The following is a 16,465-nucleotide window of genomic DNA, read 5'->3' as shown; positions in this document are numbered from 1 at the left end:
ATAATTTATCTTGAGAATTTTTCTTTTACTCATGTGTTGCTTAATCTCCAAATATTTTGGGATTTTCTAGCTATCCTTTTTCTAAGGATCTCTAGTTTCATTCCATCATGGTCTGAGAACATAGGTTGTATGATTTTTCTTCTTTTCTATTTACTAAATTGTGTTTCATGGCTTATAATGCCATCTGTCTTGGTGAATATTCCATGTGAGCTTGAGAAAAATGTGTATTATGCTATTGATGGATGGAATAGTCTGTAAATGTCAATTAGACCAAGTGGATTTGGTAGTGCTGGCCAGGCCAACTTTATCCTTTTTGATTTTCTGTCTGTTTGACTGATTAATTACTGTTAGAAGGGTGTTGAATTCCGGCCTGTAATAGTGGGTTTATCCATTTATCCTTTCAGTTTTATCCATTTTTGCTTCATGTATTTTGATCATTTGTTGTTAGGTGCATACATATTTATGATTGTTTTGTCTTGTCATATAATTGATTCCTTTATCATTATGTAGTGCCCCTCATTATCCTGATGTTTCCTTGTTGTGAAGGTTGATTTGTCTAATACAGCTACTAGATTTTTAAAATAGTGTTAGTATGAAGTATCTTTCTCCATTGCTTTACTTTAAACCCATCTGAATCTTTGTATTTAAAGTGTGTTTCCTGTCAACAACTATTGTTGGGTGTGTTGTTTTATATTTTAAATATAAATCCACTAAGACAAACTAAGTCTTTTTTGCATTTAGAAGAATTATTGTTATGGTTTGATTAATATCTTCCTTGTTTCTATTTTCTACTCTTTGCAATTGCTCTTTGTTTTTTAATTTATCTCCCTACTTTTCTTCCTTTCCTAGTTTTAATTGAACATTTTATGATTCCATTTTATCACTTCTCTTAGCATATCAATTATACTTCTTTTTAAAATAAGTCTGCTTGTGATGCTTGATTTTTATCTTCAGACTGCTTTTTCTTGCCTTTTTGCATGCCTTGTAATTTTTTGTTGAATGCTAGACATGATTTATTGAGTAACTGAGGAAAAAGTCTTTATTGTGAGGTTTTATGTTAATTTGGCCAAGAGTTAGACTGTGTTTAATGTGTGCTGCTACTTTATGTGCCAGATTTTTCAAATTCCTCTAGTATCATTTTGTCTCTCCTGCTGACCTTGGTCATCTACAATAATTTCTCCTTAGATAGAATTTGCATCTTCAAGCTCTTTAAGCTGTAATTCTGTTTTTATACCATTGGTAAGGTGTGCATATTTCAAAATTGTTCTTATTCCCCTTTCTCTAGCATTTCCATAAGGGTAATTTTCATGATTCTTTACTGTGAGAACCTGGTGGGCTTCCTGAAGGTAAAACCCACAAAAATGTGGGAGCCCCACTAATACTGCAGTCCCCAGGGGTTTCTCACTCTCAAGCTAGTCCATACTCAGCCTCCAGCATTTGTTATTATAAATAATTAAGCCTTCCTACCAGTTTTTTGCTCTAACAGATGAACAGGTATTCTGTTGCAGGTAAACAGTTATGTGATTTTCTGTATTCACCTGCCTCTCCACATTTCAGGGAGGTAATTTTCCCTGTGAACTCAATTCTCTGATGGGTCCAAGAAAAGTAGCTGATATTCAGGTTGTTCAAATTTTTTTGTCATAAGGATGGTAGTGATGACTTCAAATCTCTTTACATGTTAGAGTTAAAACCAGAAGTCTAATACTTTCTTTAAAGGTAGTGGATTTATTAACTTCTGGTTTATGAGGGATGGGGAATAAACAATTATTAAACAAAAATCCTAGATACGTACATACATTAACCTTTGAAATAAATGAAACTGGAATATTTCAAATATTGGTATTTCTTGTCTTTTCCTCAATATTTCCTATGGAATATCCTCCAAATTATACTGTTTTGTTCTAAATATGGCCTGAATCATCACACACACACACACACACACACACACACACACACAGAATGCACACAGAATTTCCTACATATATTTCTCACTTAATCCTCTCATAAAAGTGCTAATTTTAAAAAAAATAATTACGTAGCATAGATGACAAAGGCCCACTAAAATGTGATACATTTCTACATTTTATTTTACAGGATTATATGAGAGACTTCAAAGTCTAACCTTCAAAGAGTTAGCTTTCTTTTGTGAAAATCTTCACATTTCTAGTTAATATTTTAATAAAATATTGCACATAATTTTTATGGAGGAAACTCCACTGTTTTACATAAAGGTAGTTTTAATTTAGGAGAATTAAATAGTGTCTTGTCTTTTAGAAAAATTAGTCTAGTTGCCAAGACAGTAGGTAGGGTGCTAATATGTAACCTATAGGTAATATTCACTCAATGCACAGCTTTCTGAGGCACTAGGATTATAGTTGTGAAGAAGATTAGCACAATCCTTCCTCTCAGGGAGCTTATGCTTTAGGAAGACAATTATATGATATAGTGTGATGAAAGCTATAGAATTATGGTTCAGTGATATATATATATATAATTACATATATATTACATATTACATAGATACACACACACACACACACACATATATATATCTCCAGAAATGAAAGAAGTTCATTCCAATTCCAAGAAATGAAAGAAGTTCGTTCAGTGTGGCAGGATTATATTCGAAGGGCAAGAAGTAGAAACTGGAGGGCTTCCCTGGTGGCATAGTGATTGAGAGTCTGCCTGCCGATGCAGGGAACACGGGTTTGTGCCCCGGTCTGGGAAGATCCCACATGCCACGGAGCGGCTGGGCCCGTGAGCCATGGCCGCTGAGCCTGCGCGTCCGGAGCCTGTGCTCCGCAACGGGAGAGGCCACAACAGTGAGAGGTCCGCGTACTGCAAAAAAAAAAAAAAAAAAAAAGAAGTAGAAACTGGAGACATAAGAAATTTGAACTTTATTCCAAGACTAACAGGAAGAAACTGAAGGAGGCTGGCTAATCAGGGCTAATCAGTGACCAAAGCAGATTTATGCTTCAGTAAGGTAATTCTAACTGCTTTGTGAAAATAAATGAATTGCAAGGAGAATTTGGAGTCAGTGACACAGTTAAGAATGTATAGTAGGAATCCAGCCTAAGGAAAATAGTACATTGACTCAAGAATATGGCATTAAGCATGAAGAATTATGGACACTTTCTAGAAATGGTTATGATGTTAAGTAACAGAACATGGTGATGATTGACTGTGTGGGTAGATGGAGAGGAAGTCAGGCAATGGTAATGTACAGATTTTTGGCTTGGTCAACTGGGAGACATAATTAATATACATTAAATAAAATAAAAATATTTGAGTAGGACACGTTCATTTTGCACATGCTAATTTGAGGTATCTGTGGAACATCTGGGCTTAGATAAATGACACTGGCAAGGCAAAACAAAAATGTATTAATTCGAAGAACTCATTATTTCAAAAAGTTAAGTTGGTAAAAATATTCAGAATTACAGAAAAATTGGGTAAACTTGTATACAGATATTCTCAATATATATATCATAGAATCATTCCATTATGTCAGTACTGGTATTTATTCAAGCTCATTTGATGGAGCCTAAAATCTTTTCAGCTAATCTAACAAATAAAGTTAAATGTATTTTGGCTCCAAATTTTTATTCTTTCACTCTTTATGTTTGTACACACGATCATATTTGTTTCTGAACATTCCAGGACAAAAAGTACAAACTATTGACTTCAGGTACTCGCTAAAATCTGCATTGTAACAGATGGTAGAAATGTGGCCTATTCTAAAGAATTAATGTATGTTAAAATGATAATGTTGAAAAGTAGAAAATATTAAAGAATTACATATTTTAACTGGTAAAAATAATATATGCAAAAGAATCTATTGGACATTAGTTGATAATAATTAAATGGGTAGAAGTTTAGTAAACACTGAGCTTTCATTTAAATGAAATTTGATTAATTCAGCAGTCATTTATCTTGGCTAAAATCTAAGATGCTAAATATGTCTACTTTATTCATCTTTAACCAGGAGCCTGGGAAAGCCCAGAATGCTACAATCTTCTAACAAAGGAAAGAGGTAACTATTAATCTGAATACTTAAAACAGGAAAACAGTTATGTTTCTTTGGTTTATTTATATAGCAAACATCCTGAGATATTCCCTAAGATTAGAATGTAGATTATAGAACAGCCAGGTGTCTTGGCCATACATTCCAAGGTTATACAGAGTAGGATGAAAATGGAGTTTTTCTGAACATGCTTTAGTTAATAATATTTTATGTAATAATTTTATTTCAATATACCACTTAGAACACACTTGTAAACAATTCTCTCTCATTACATTTAAACAAGAAGCACTGCTATTTCCAAAAATTAAAAAACATCACAATAAAAATCAGGTCTTGGGCTTCCCTGGTGGCGCAATGGTTGAGAGTCTGCCTGCCAGTGCAGGGGACACGGGTTCGTGCCCCGGTCCGGGAAAATCCCACATGCCGCGGAGCGGCTGGGCCCGTGAGCCATGGCCTCGGAGCCTGCGTGTCCGGAGCCTGTGCTCCGCAACGGGAGAGGCCACGACAGTGAGAGGCCCGCGTACCGCAAAAAAAAAAAAAAAAAATCAGGTCTTCCAGTTTAAGGAATCGTTGTATTGTTACACAAAGAGAATGATTTTGCCAGAATCTTTGCTCACATCTTCAAGACCACATTTTCCTTAAATGTAATGTAGCATATGAAAATTTCAAGTGAAAAGGAACTTACATACATCTTATTAATATCATCTACAGATTTAGGGAAGACTTACTTTGTCAAACACTATATTCCATAAAAAAAGGAAAAAAGGACTAGAAAGATGTGTAAAAAGTATCAATAGTTTATCAAAATTATTTCCACAAAATATGAATTGGATATTTAAATACATTAACAGATATATTCAGAAAAATAGGCAAAGTGTTCATTGTTATTCAGCATTTAACCAAAACTTTGGAAAAATTCTAATCAAAACACCAAATAAACACAATTTCACAAATGGTCTTGAAGATATGGATTTGAATCAAAGAATGTAAAAAAAGGTAAAAGAAATTGTGAAAAAAAGAGTTAATATTGACATGTGTCAAAACCAAATAATATACTGTAATAGGAGAAAAAGGGGCTTTAGAGTCATTCAGATTCATACAAATCTCTACACAGAAATATATATGTATATATATATGGAAACTTTAAAAACCTAAATGGAGGGAATATGCCATGTTTAAGGATTAGAAGACTTGATATTGAATCCCAAATAAAATCCAAGCACTTTTGTTGTGAAAATTGACAAGCTGATTCTAAGTGCATATGAAAAGGCAAAGGGCCCACAATGGTGAAGATAATCTTAAAGAAGAACAAAGGGGGAAATTTACACTACTGAATATTAAAGCTTATTATAAAACTAAACTATGTAAGACTATGTAGTACTGGTGCAAGGACAAACACAGATGGAACAAAATAGCACAGAAACAGACTCAAACATTTATAGACACAATATATGCGACAAAATGGGCACTGCAGAACAGTGATGACAGGGTAGTGTTTTTAATAAATGAGTCAGAGTAAACTGGATATCCAAATGGAGAAAAACTGAATATTGTTGCAGCTTACCTTAGGCCATTTGCAAAAATTAATTCCAGGTAGATTATGGATATAAATGTGATAAGAAAAAAAAGTTTCTAGAAAGTAGTAACATAGAATATCTTCATAATCTTGCGGTATGCAACAGTGTTATTAAGGACAAAAAGCACAAAGCAAAACACTGTAAAACTGGACTACATTAAAATTAAAACTTCTCTTCATCTAAAGACATTATTTACAAGACGGAAAAGAGAAGGATAATATCTTTGCCATATATTCAACCAATAAGTGCTTTTGTCTTGAACATATAAAGAACTCCTAAAAATCAGTAAGAAAAAAAGACAAAACACTCACTTAAATAAGCACAAGACTGGAACAGGTACTTTCAAAAGAAGATGTCCAAATATCCAATAAAATATTTCAAGCTCATTAGTCATCAGAGAGATGCAAATTTAAGAACAAAATGAAGTACTACTAGACAACCAATCAGAATGGCTAATGTTTTTTTTAAGTTGAAAATACCAGTGGTTGTCAAGGAATGAAGCAACTGGAACTCTTACACACTATGTTTATGAACTATTTTGGGAAACTAATGAATTTTAAACACATGCTATCATATGATCTTACCATTCTACTCCTACGTATTTAACTAACAGAAATCTATATGCAAGTGCACTGAAATATATACACAAGAATAGCATTATTTGAAGTAGCCAAAATTAGAAACAATCCAAATGCCCATCAACTTTTGGATGCATAGCATGTGATTCTATATAGAAAATAAAATGAACTGCTACACTGAATAACACGAATGAATCTCACAAACATAATGTTGAGCAAATGAATTCAGGCACAGAATAATATTTACTATATAGTTCAATTTATATAAATTTATAAAATAGGCAAATAATCTATAATATTAGAAGAATCTATAATATTAGAATATTAGAAGAATATTAGTAATCTATAATATCAGAACAACTATATGTATAATATAGTGGTTATCATTGGGGAAAAGTGGGAACTTTGAAAGGGAGAGGATCTAAGAGGCTTGGCTGAGGAGCTGGTAGGATTCTGTTTCTTGAGCATGGTGGTGTTTACATAGTTCTTTTTTTCATGTTTGTGAAAATTCATCAAGCTATACATTCATATTTGGGTGCTTTTCTGCACATGTTATACTTCAATAAACATATTTAAATATACATCCTATAAATGAAAAAATATATGAAATGCTATGTGGTTGCTTGAAATAAAATAGAACAAGAAATAATAAAAACATATAGTTTCAAAAATGTTTACATATAGGCAGTATACTGAAAAGAATAATCAACAAACTCCAAATAAGTAAAAGGATCTGGTTCAAATAGCCATTGTAAGGGGAAAAGAACTCCTTTACATAGTATTTCTTGTGGAAAGCACCATCTACTAAGAATGTCAAGTAAAATAATAAACATCTAATTTGACTATATTTTGGCATTTCATATGAGGGTCTAAATTAAGGAAACTGCTCTCTTCATTGGTTGCTTTGTATTCTGGATGATTCTTTATGCAACTAGTATTAAAGAGACAATCATTAAATTCTGTACTACTGTCTATTTTATGGCTTTATATTGTTATCTGTAACTGGAAAATACAGAAAATAGTATTGTACAAAAAGTGTGGCTGAGGGAGATCAGCTCGGTGTTTTGTGACCACCTGGAGGGGTGGGATAGGGAGGGTGGGAGGGAGGGAGACACAAGAGGGAAGAGATATGGGAACATATGTATATGTATAACTGATTCACTTTGTTATAAAGCAGAAACTAACACACCATTGTAAAGCAATTATACCCCAATAAAGATGTTAAAAAAAAAAAGTGTGGCTGAAATATCTATCCAGGCATTGTTGATCAAAGACTTTTAAGAAAGTAAAAAACACGTGACTCAATTGTAAAAATGTTCTTTCGTTTTTTTTCTAACCATAATGTATCATATTTTTCAACCTTTGCAAGTAAATTTCAATGCTCTTTATTACTACCATTATTATGGTATGGAAAGTTAGTTCAATGTTAGCTGCAAACCCATGTTATATTTCACCTTTATGAAATATTTTTGTTGTGGTTGCAACAGAATATATTATGAATCATAGTCAGAAACGTCTTCCAAATAAATATTATGAAGTATTATTATATTTAAGGACTGTGTATATTTTGTATTTGGATTCCTATGTTTTAAGTTCTATAAAATGCCCTTCATAAAAATAAAATACTAGTTAGTCAATTTTTTTAAGTCTAAATTAATGACAATGTTTTAGATGGAGTTTTAAAAAATAGGCTTCTATATGTTCATAAAACATGTAAGATTATATTCAGCAGAAAACTTGATAAATATAAATGGATAATTTTAAATGATAGACTCAAATAGCTTTTTTTCCCTATGATGTTGATCTTAGCTACAAGATTACTTACTGTCTTACTCCTCAACTTTTCCAAGAGCTCTATCACTGATCTATGAAAGCGAGGAAGCCAGCCTAACTTTTTCCATTTTCAAAGCAGCCATAATTCTAAATATTTATCCTAACAGATCTCTAAGTTTTATTGCTGCCAACATACAAAGATGGTTGAGACATACTCAAATAATGTTGGAAAACATGCCCTGTGTGAAAAAACTAATTTAGTCAAAACAATTTTTAAATGGAGATAAAATACTAAATATTGACACTTGCTTTTTAACAATTATGAGGCTTGTTAAAATTTAACATAATTTTAACAATTATGATTCTGATTGAATCATTGTTAAAGTTATAACTAAATAATTAATAACTAGTGCCAGGAAGCCACAAAATATGTGAATTTAAGGGGAAAATGCTAAATCTTGTTAGAAGTAGCAAGTGTTAAGGTTTGACTGTAGTACGTGTCACCTAACTGATGCAGGTACTTTTGACAGTAAAGGACTCGGTGTGGCATCACTAAAGTTGGAACCAGCCTGGGATGAACTGCTGCTGCTACATTCACTGGACTTTCCAGGGTTCCAGGGTTCTCTGTTCTGGCCAATTTCCAAGCAGACAGGTGGCCAGTTTCCTTCTGTCATGTGAACCAAATCTCACCCTGAAGGTAACTTCCCACTCCACATTGTTAACAGAAGAGGGAGGTTAATTCTGTTTAAAATAAATGGCATTCTTTTACAATTATGCTATAAGCAGAATATCTGAAACCTTGTTTTTTTTGTTAACTTTCCTGGTTTTTCTACGTCTTAGACACAAAATTGATTATCATAAGAAAGTTTTATTTTGCTATTCTGTAACAGAAAGTGTTAAGCTGCTGTCTCTTACCTAGAGATCAAACTGCATGCTTGCTTGTTTACTTGGACACTTCCACCCCCAATCCAGAGCATTGATGAACTTTTAGGTTCCTTCATGTTAAAGTCTAACTCTCAGCCTCATATGTTGCATGAAATTAATTACCATATCCTTCGTTCCAGCTAGTGTATCTATAGGAGAAAGTAAATTTTGCGATTATGTCGTATAATAGGAAAATAAATTTCACATACAAAAAGCGTAGGCTTTAATATTTTTTCTCATTGATAAAATGACAAAGTATAAAATCTCTAGAATCACTTCTACACATCTCAAATCAAAGACTGTAATCTAGAAATGAATCAAAATAAAGCCTACTTCATACTTGATTTTCATATTTTTTGCTATACTTTATCAAATCTAAGATACCTGTCAAAATTATAGTTTAGAATAATTTTGTTCTAATGTTCATACATTAAATGAAATATTATAATGAAATAAATATTTGATGATATTCTGTAAATTGATTTACCCTTATCAAAATTATGTCCACTCACAGAAAATAACTTTTACTCTAGAAAAATCTATAAAGTACCTCTTAGAATTCTGCAATACTTTGGTTTTAATAGTTTCCCATCTAGATGATGTCTTTGAACATAAGGACAATACCTGTCACATAAGTGGTACATAAGAGGTAAAACACCGGTTAATGGATTAATGAAGTATACCTAGGTGTAATACCTGAGACTGCTTCACAGATTACATGCTCAGTACATAACGGCTGATTGGTACCTTGGTAAATAAGTATAAAGGATGGTATTAAGGGACTCAGAGATTGTTGGTGCTATTAGATCACTGTATGCTTCCTTTTAAAATACTGTTAGGATGTTTTCTTTAGAAAAATTGACAATTAAGGGTTTTATATATTTTTAAATGTCAGCAATTAATAAGAATGAAAAATTATTTTAGTTGACAATGTAGGATTTCTATCAAATTTACCATTAAATACAGCATAATTCCTGGAGAGTTATTCATGCTCCTTCTTTAATTTTTCACTTTTTTTTCTTCCACTCCTTCTAGGGTTATCTCTTTTAGTGGACAGGGGAATTATAAAATGGAGAGACTATAATAGGGGTTCTCATGACTAGGTTTTTATGCCACCACTTGCCTCACAATTTTCTCTAGTGACAGAAGTGACTCTGGCTAAGGAGCCAAAAGCCAATTTCACACAGATCTCCAGGGATATTGGACTTTGACGATTCTATTCCTGCCTGCTCCTGCCTGCCTTCTCATATGTCTCCTGGATAAGAACATAAAGAGAAAAATAAACTTAATAATCTACCCATAATTAACTCCTGCTACTCAGTATTGATTTATATTAATTATACTACTTGGTAAAAATGCCAAGGCCAATATATTTTGAACTTATGATCAACATGGTCAACAGAGTATCCGGAAAGAAACTTCTTTTTAAGCCTTCGTGTTATTATGCTTCCAATTGGCAAGATTTTTAAATAAACCAACGACTGAGGAGAAGCAGAAAGGAAATAGGATTAAATTAAAACATGTACAATTATTCAAAAGGAGTGATGGCAATTTTAAACCACCATCAACAGAAGTTTAACTTCGTACCTTGAAAGTATAAAAAGTTTCACCATTTTTCTGGAAAATGGAGTTGAAAGAGGAATAATTTGAACAAATTTGTTCAATGAAATCCTGTGAATCCATGAGATAAGTAACATTTGTCCTTTGAAAATTCAAGCAATGAGTAGAAAAAAATATAGTTAATGATTTTTTATTGGACGGAAGCTGGTTTAAAGAATTCAAGAAAGAAGTCACAGTATAAATTCTCTTCATGTTTAAGTAATTTATTTGATGTTCGCTACTTGTGTGTTCATTTCAGTCCTCGACGCACGTTAACTGCCAGACATGAAAAACAGTGCTCAATCTAAGAGGCCTTAATGAGTGACAATATTTTTGAAATGTGCTTTATGAATACAAATATTTCCAAAGCAAAGACAGAAAACAATTGAATGTGTAGACACAATGAAATTCTGAGCATTTCTCTGATTTACAAAAGTATGCCTAGTTTTTATCACTAAATGAATAAAACCACTTTAAAAATATATGTGTGTGTATGTGTGTGTATACCCCCATACACACAGTACATAAACATTTCAAAGTGACAAGTTTTTAGTGCACTGCCAAAGAGCTACAATAACTGTCATCCATAGGCATTCACATGCAAACACTACTGGGCTAGTACACTACAGCAAACACGAGTTTTAGCTGAACTCCTTGGCAAAAACTCTTAAAAAATGGAAATAATAAAACAGAAATCTACTTCTCATCTGAACAATATAGAAAATAATGTCTTTTGCCATCTGAGTCATATATACACACAGTATTATCTAAGCTCAGAAAATAACTTCTTACTATACACACAACTGCAGTGTACACTCAGCAAATGTTATCATTGGAAGAAAATGGGCTATGAGGAGATCTGAGGAATAGTAGCAGGAAGAGATCTATCCATTAAAAAATAAAAAGTAAGGCATGGTAAGGGCTGGAATGCACATACATGGGAGTGGACTGGGGAGAAAGTAAACAGAAAGTAACAGAAACCAATTAAAGTGGAAAACAGCAGCTAGTTATGACACAGGGATAAATCATGAAAGTTGGATGGGTGGGAAGTGAGAGGTGAAAATAATTTATCTTCTTTGTTTTAAGTTATTGATATATATAGAACTGTCAGTCACTAGCCAAAGTCCATTTAGAATGTGCATTTGCTAAAATGCCATGAGCCACAGAACAAACTTTGCCAAAACTACCACATAGGGTTGCTCTGAACAACAGTTGTGAAGATGTTCCACAAAATTCAAAATGCTACACTCATATAAGACAGACATTTCACACAATATTCAGCTTCAATCTTTCCTTCCAACTCTGGGAAAATGCAAACAATGAGCTCTCCAGACCACAGAGAGTAGGAAACCTTCTCTACTCCATTATCAGTTTCTTGCAACAGCAGACTCTGCAGTTACAGCAAAGTCTAACTCTGGAATCAGAGCAAAGATGGTGACAAATTGGTCTAATGAACAGGGATGCAGATATACCTGTGAGCAATATTTCCACTCCTGGCATTAGCCACAGAAATTCCTGGGGGGAAATAATTCAGTGGAGGGAATAAAGAGATTCCCTATCTTGCTACACCCTAACTCTCACAAACCTTGTCTGGACATGAACAGGATTAAATTATCCCAATTTCTTCTTTACAGTAGGAAGGATTGAGATGGTAAAAGGATTACATAAATTCATCAAAATATGTCAAAGCACATAGTATTTTTCTTTACATATTAAAAACTGGAAAAGATTAAAAGTCTCAGGTGTGTTAGCTATGTGTGTGCATTGCTATGATCCTTTGACAGCTAAGAAACTGAGGCTTAGTGAAATTAATTTATTCAAGGCCACTTATCCAACATGAATTTGACCATGGGTCTGTTTCATGTCAAAGTCCTGGCTGACAATTTCTACAACAGCAAAGCCTCCCATCATTAAAAGAGGTGTGGAAGATAAATGGGGAGCAGAGTCAAAACATTTTTTGCTACTTTTTTCTTTTCTTGTTAGTTCTACCTTTAAGAAACTATTTTGGCATTGAATAATATTTCTAACAAACTTTTATACATGCCTTCAACAGCATTTCTTCCTCCATTAATAGTAACTCTACAAGAACAATTCATGATATCAGAAGCACAGGTAATCATGAATTAATGCACCAATCACCAGCAGCTGCAAATATCACAAGAGAGAAAACCAGACATTATGTGCCACCTGCTAAAAGAACACAACACGACATATGAAACATTCCTATCCCCAAAATCATATTTCCATTCTGATCAAGTCTCTAGATCCAACTACCAAATTAAGGAAACAGAGGGTAGGGGAACTTAACACCACAGGGATGTAATTATCAAAACTTAAGACTGTGGCAAATGCTACATGTGAAACAACTTCCTTTCTTCAATGAATAAAATTGCAAGAAAAAAGACAACAGGGTAACATACAGATTAAAAAGACAGTTAAGAGGCTTACTGGGATTCTAATTGTTAAAAATATTAAAACAAATAGCATTTATGAGACAATTAAAAGTTGGAACCCTGACAGTATCAAAGAACTACTGTTAACTTTAAGTATGATAATGGAACTGAAGATTTTTCCAAAAGAGCCCATGCTTTATAGAAACATATACTGCATATTTATGGTTGAAATGATGTGATATCTGGTATTTATTTCAAAATAATACTGGGAGAGGGTGAGAATGGAGATTATATAAACAAAAATGTACATGAATTGACAATAGCTGAAGTTGGGTGTCATATACATGAATGTTCATTCTACTATTATGTGTAGTTTATGCATGTTTGAAGAAAAGCACATGCAACATCACTGAAAAATGTCCTAATTTTTTTCAAGGAAAGAAGCATATTATCAAGGAATCATACAGTTGAAAAGACCTTAGAAACAATCTATTCAAACTACCTCATTTTATAAATAAGGAAATTAAGGCTCAGATAGGATAAGTGACTTGCTCAGGGTCACACAACCTGTCAGTTCCAGACTCAAGATCAGAATTTAAACCTCCAAACTTGTAGCCCAGGGCTCTGTTCTTTTTCAAACCTATAAGAAATGACTGCATTTAAACATTTAGTCCAGAATACTCTTAAAATTGAGTGTCATCAATAAAAGTAAGCCATGTGGCAAGGAATGAATAGAGTTTAGTTCATACCAAAAATGAGCTGCCAGTCACTGTGATAAGATCTGTTTCTTTCTGAGACCCATGGTTTCCTGCAGGATTGGAGAATGCAAACTGGGTTTCTTCCTCCTGTCCAAAGAAGTCAGAGTCAGGATGTACGTTCCATTCCGTTTTGGTTGGCGGCAGTAGTTCCGAGACATTGTTTTCACAAAGGGTGCTTGAAGGAGTCAGAGCATCTGTGTCTACTGTTAGCTTACTGCTGGGGGTCAAAGCTTGGGGCTCTTGACTCGAGGTTTTCACAGCCAAAGAGCTCAGAGATCCCAACGGCCCCGCACTTACACTTGAGACATCATCTGTATCTAAGGGACTCTGCTGAAAACCAGCGGCTGTCGTTCCAAAGAAGAGTGAGGTATCCAGACTTTGAGGAAGGTCACTGGTGGCCATCAAGGTCTGAGGGTCCACCGCCTGCCCTAAGGAATTATTATTAACAGGGAGGTTCCCTGCCAGAGTTGAGTTCACAGAAGCCACATCAATAGTCAAGATCCCAGAGTTCACCAATGCGGTGTCCAATACTGCAGCAGAACTATTACTGGGCACATCAGAGAAGAGAGACACAAGCTCTGCATCACTGAGGTCATTCTGCCCCTGGCTGGTAAGTTCACTGCTGGGCGTAAGAGAATTTGCAGCTCCTAGCTGAGCTAAGAGATCCTGGCGCAGGTTGTGCCTTTTGGCCATGTGGGTCTTCATGCTGTGCTTGGATGTGAAGAGTTTATTACAAGTGGAGACTGGGCATCGGCTTTTCCAAGTGTCCACATCCTGCAAGTGTTTCTTGGAGTGAATGTAGAGACTACTGCGAGCAGAGAACCTGGCACAGCAGCCTTCCACGGGGCACACAAAAGGCTTTGTGCCCAGGTGGGTTATGCTGTGGCCTTTCAGATGTTCGGCCCTCGTGAAAGATTTCCCACAGCCTTCTACAGGACACATGAACCTCCGGTCATCGTCGTGCTTCCTTTTGTGCCTAAGGAGTTTGGACATGCTGGTGAAGTTCCAGCCACAGCCCTCAAAGTCACAAAGGAAAGGTCTCTCACCAGTGTGGCTCCGAAGGTGAATTTTCAACCTACAAGCCTTGTCGTACTGTTTGCTGCAGCCAGGAAAGGAGCAGGAAAAGAGTTCCTGTTCCCTGAAGTGGGCGCGGTTATGGGAAAACAGGGCACTCACTGTGATAAACGTCTTCTTGCAGCCCGAAAATGCGCACTGGTAGGGTCTCTCAGGCTCGAAGTGGCTGCGCTGGTGGGCGCTGAGTTTGGCCTGCGTGGGGAAGGTCTCCTCACACACCTCGCATTTGAATGAGTTCTCCTGCTCATGGCCCTTCATGTGTGCTTTGAGGTTATACACCGTGGTGAAGCTCTTGCCACAGCCCTCTGCCGGGCAGCCAAAGGGCCTCAGTTTGTCGTGTGACTGCAGGTGCCTCTTGAGCTTGTACGAGGTGGTGAAGGTCCAGCCGCAACCGCCCAGGGGGCACTTGAAGGGCCGCTGGCCCTGGCTGCTGCTGTGCGTCAGCAGGTGCACCTTCAGTTGGTGCTTCTTGGCAAAGGTTTGTCCGCACTGCGCCTCAGGACACAGGTACAGCACCACGCCCTGGCCCGGGCCTAGCGGCCCGCGGGGACTCTCAGCAGCAACCGGGCCCTCCGCCTCCTCCTCGGGCGCTGGGGCGGGCGCGGGTTCGGCCCGCTCGGCCAGCAGGAGGTCGGGCAGCAGCTCGGGACAGTCCCCAGGCTGCGCGGCGTGCGGGATCCCCGCTTGCGGGGCGATCAGACCCCCGGGCTGCGGGGCAGGGGCGACCCCAGGCGCCCAGGCTGGCGGCGGGGGCGTGGCCAGGGTGAGGAAGCCGTTCTCGAAGTGCAACAGCAGGTTTTGTTTGTGAATGGTGACGGTGCCCGCGAAGGCCGCGGCGGGGCCCAGGACTGGGGCGGGAATCGGGGCCAGGGCCGGGACTGGGGCGCGGATAGCGGACAGGGAGCTGGGGCCCAGCGCAGGGCGGCCCTCGGGGTTCGCGCCGCTTTCGTGCCCATGGAACCGTGGGCCCAGCCCAGCCTCCTCCCTCCATAGGGGCCCTGCGGCCTGGCTGGCGCCCGTGGAATCTACGTCTCCACCCACCGGGTCCAGCAGCACCAGGAAGAAGTCATCGCCATCGTCGCCGCCGCCGCCGCCGCCGCCGCCGCCGCCGCCAGCGTGATCGGGCCTCGGCACCAACGGGCTAGGGCCCGGGCCCGGGGAGGCCGCGCGGGCCACCTCACGCTGCCGCCCGGGCCCGCCATCTTGGGGGCCCCGGAGCAGCAGGAGGCGGCGCGCGGGGGCCTGGCCGGCCCGCGGGTCAGGACCTCCGTGGATCCGGCCGCCGCCCCCGGGGCTGCCAGCGCCGCCGCCCTGTCGCGACCCGCGAGCCGGGAGCAGCCTCGGGATTTCCATCTCCGCGTCCATGAGGCTCCGCTGGAACCAGAATCGCGGAGGAGGCGCGACCCCGCCCCCTGCCGCGGGCCCGAACACGTTCCTGAAAGGAAAAAAAAAAAAAATGTGCAATGCGCAGAAACTGGCCCTATCAGATATTAAAACGTGTTTAACGCCACCGTGATTTAAATATTCTGGTACTGGGTGTCTAGAACAGAATAGAAAGCCCAGGGGCAGAGCCTCGTATACATAAATAAGTTCCACAGTTAATATTAGTAGGAAATCAAGGAGGTCTTCCCAGATACAGGGGAAATGGTGCTGGAATGAATACCTTAGCTATCTATCTGCTAAATGCAACATAAATCGGTACCTCACTACCGATTTATGTACCAAAATAAACACACCCCCAGCCCCTCCCAGTGCTAAACATGGT

At 37.6% G+C, this 16,465-nt stretch overlaps 1 protein-coding gene across 1 annotated transcript; it reads right to left on the bottom strand.

The window, feature by feature from the left end:
- Nucleotides 1–5,439: 5,439 nt before the first annotated feature.
- Nucleotides 5,440–16,116, bottom strand: ZXDB (zinc finger X-linked duplicated B). The gene has a single exon (XM_004286688.4). It carries the CDS (start codon nt 16,063–16,065, stop codon nt 13,612–13,614), a length of 2,454 nt encoding a protein of 817 aa, XP_004286736.2. The 5' UTR covers nt 16,066–16,116; the 3' UTR covers nt 5,440–13,611.
- Nucleotides 16,117–16,465: the final 349 nt, after the last annotated feature.

Source organism: Orcinus orca, chromosome X, assembly GCF_937001465.1.
Source record: "Orcinus orca chromosome X, mOrcOrc1.1, whole genome shotgun sequence".
Lineage (NCBI taxonomy): Eukaryota > Metazoa > Chordata > Mammalia > Artiodactyla > Delphinidae > Orcinus > Orcinus orca.
The sequence above is the reverse complement of the archived record's forward strand: the minus strand, read 5'-3'. Positions and strand labels throughout refer to the sequence as shown.

What these genes read in the sequence shown, in the direction of transcription:
- ZXDB (XM_004286688.4), bottom strand. Translation starts at nt 16,065, where the DNA reads ATGGACGCGGAGATGGAAATCCCGAGGCTGCTCCCGGCTCGCGGGTCG.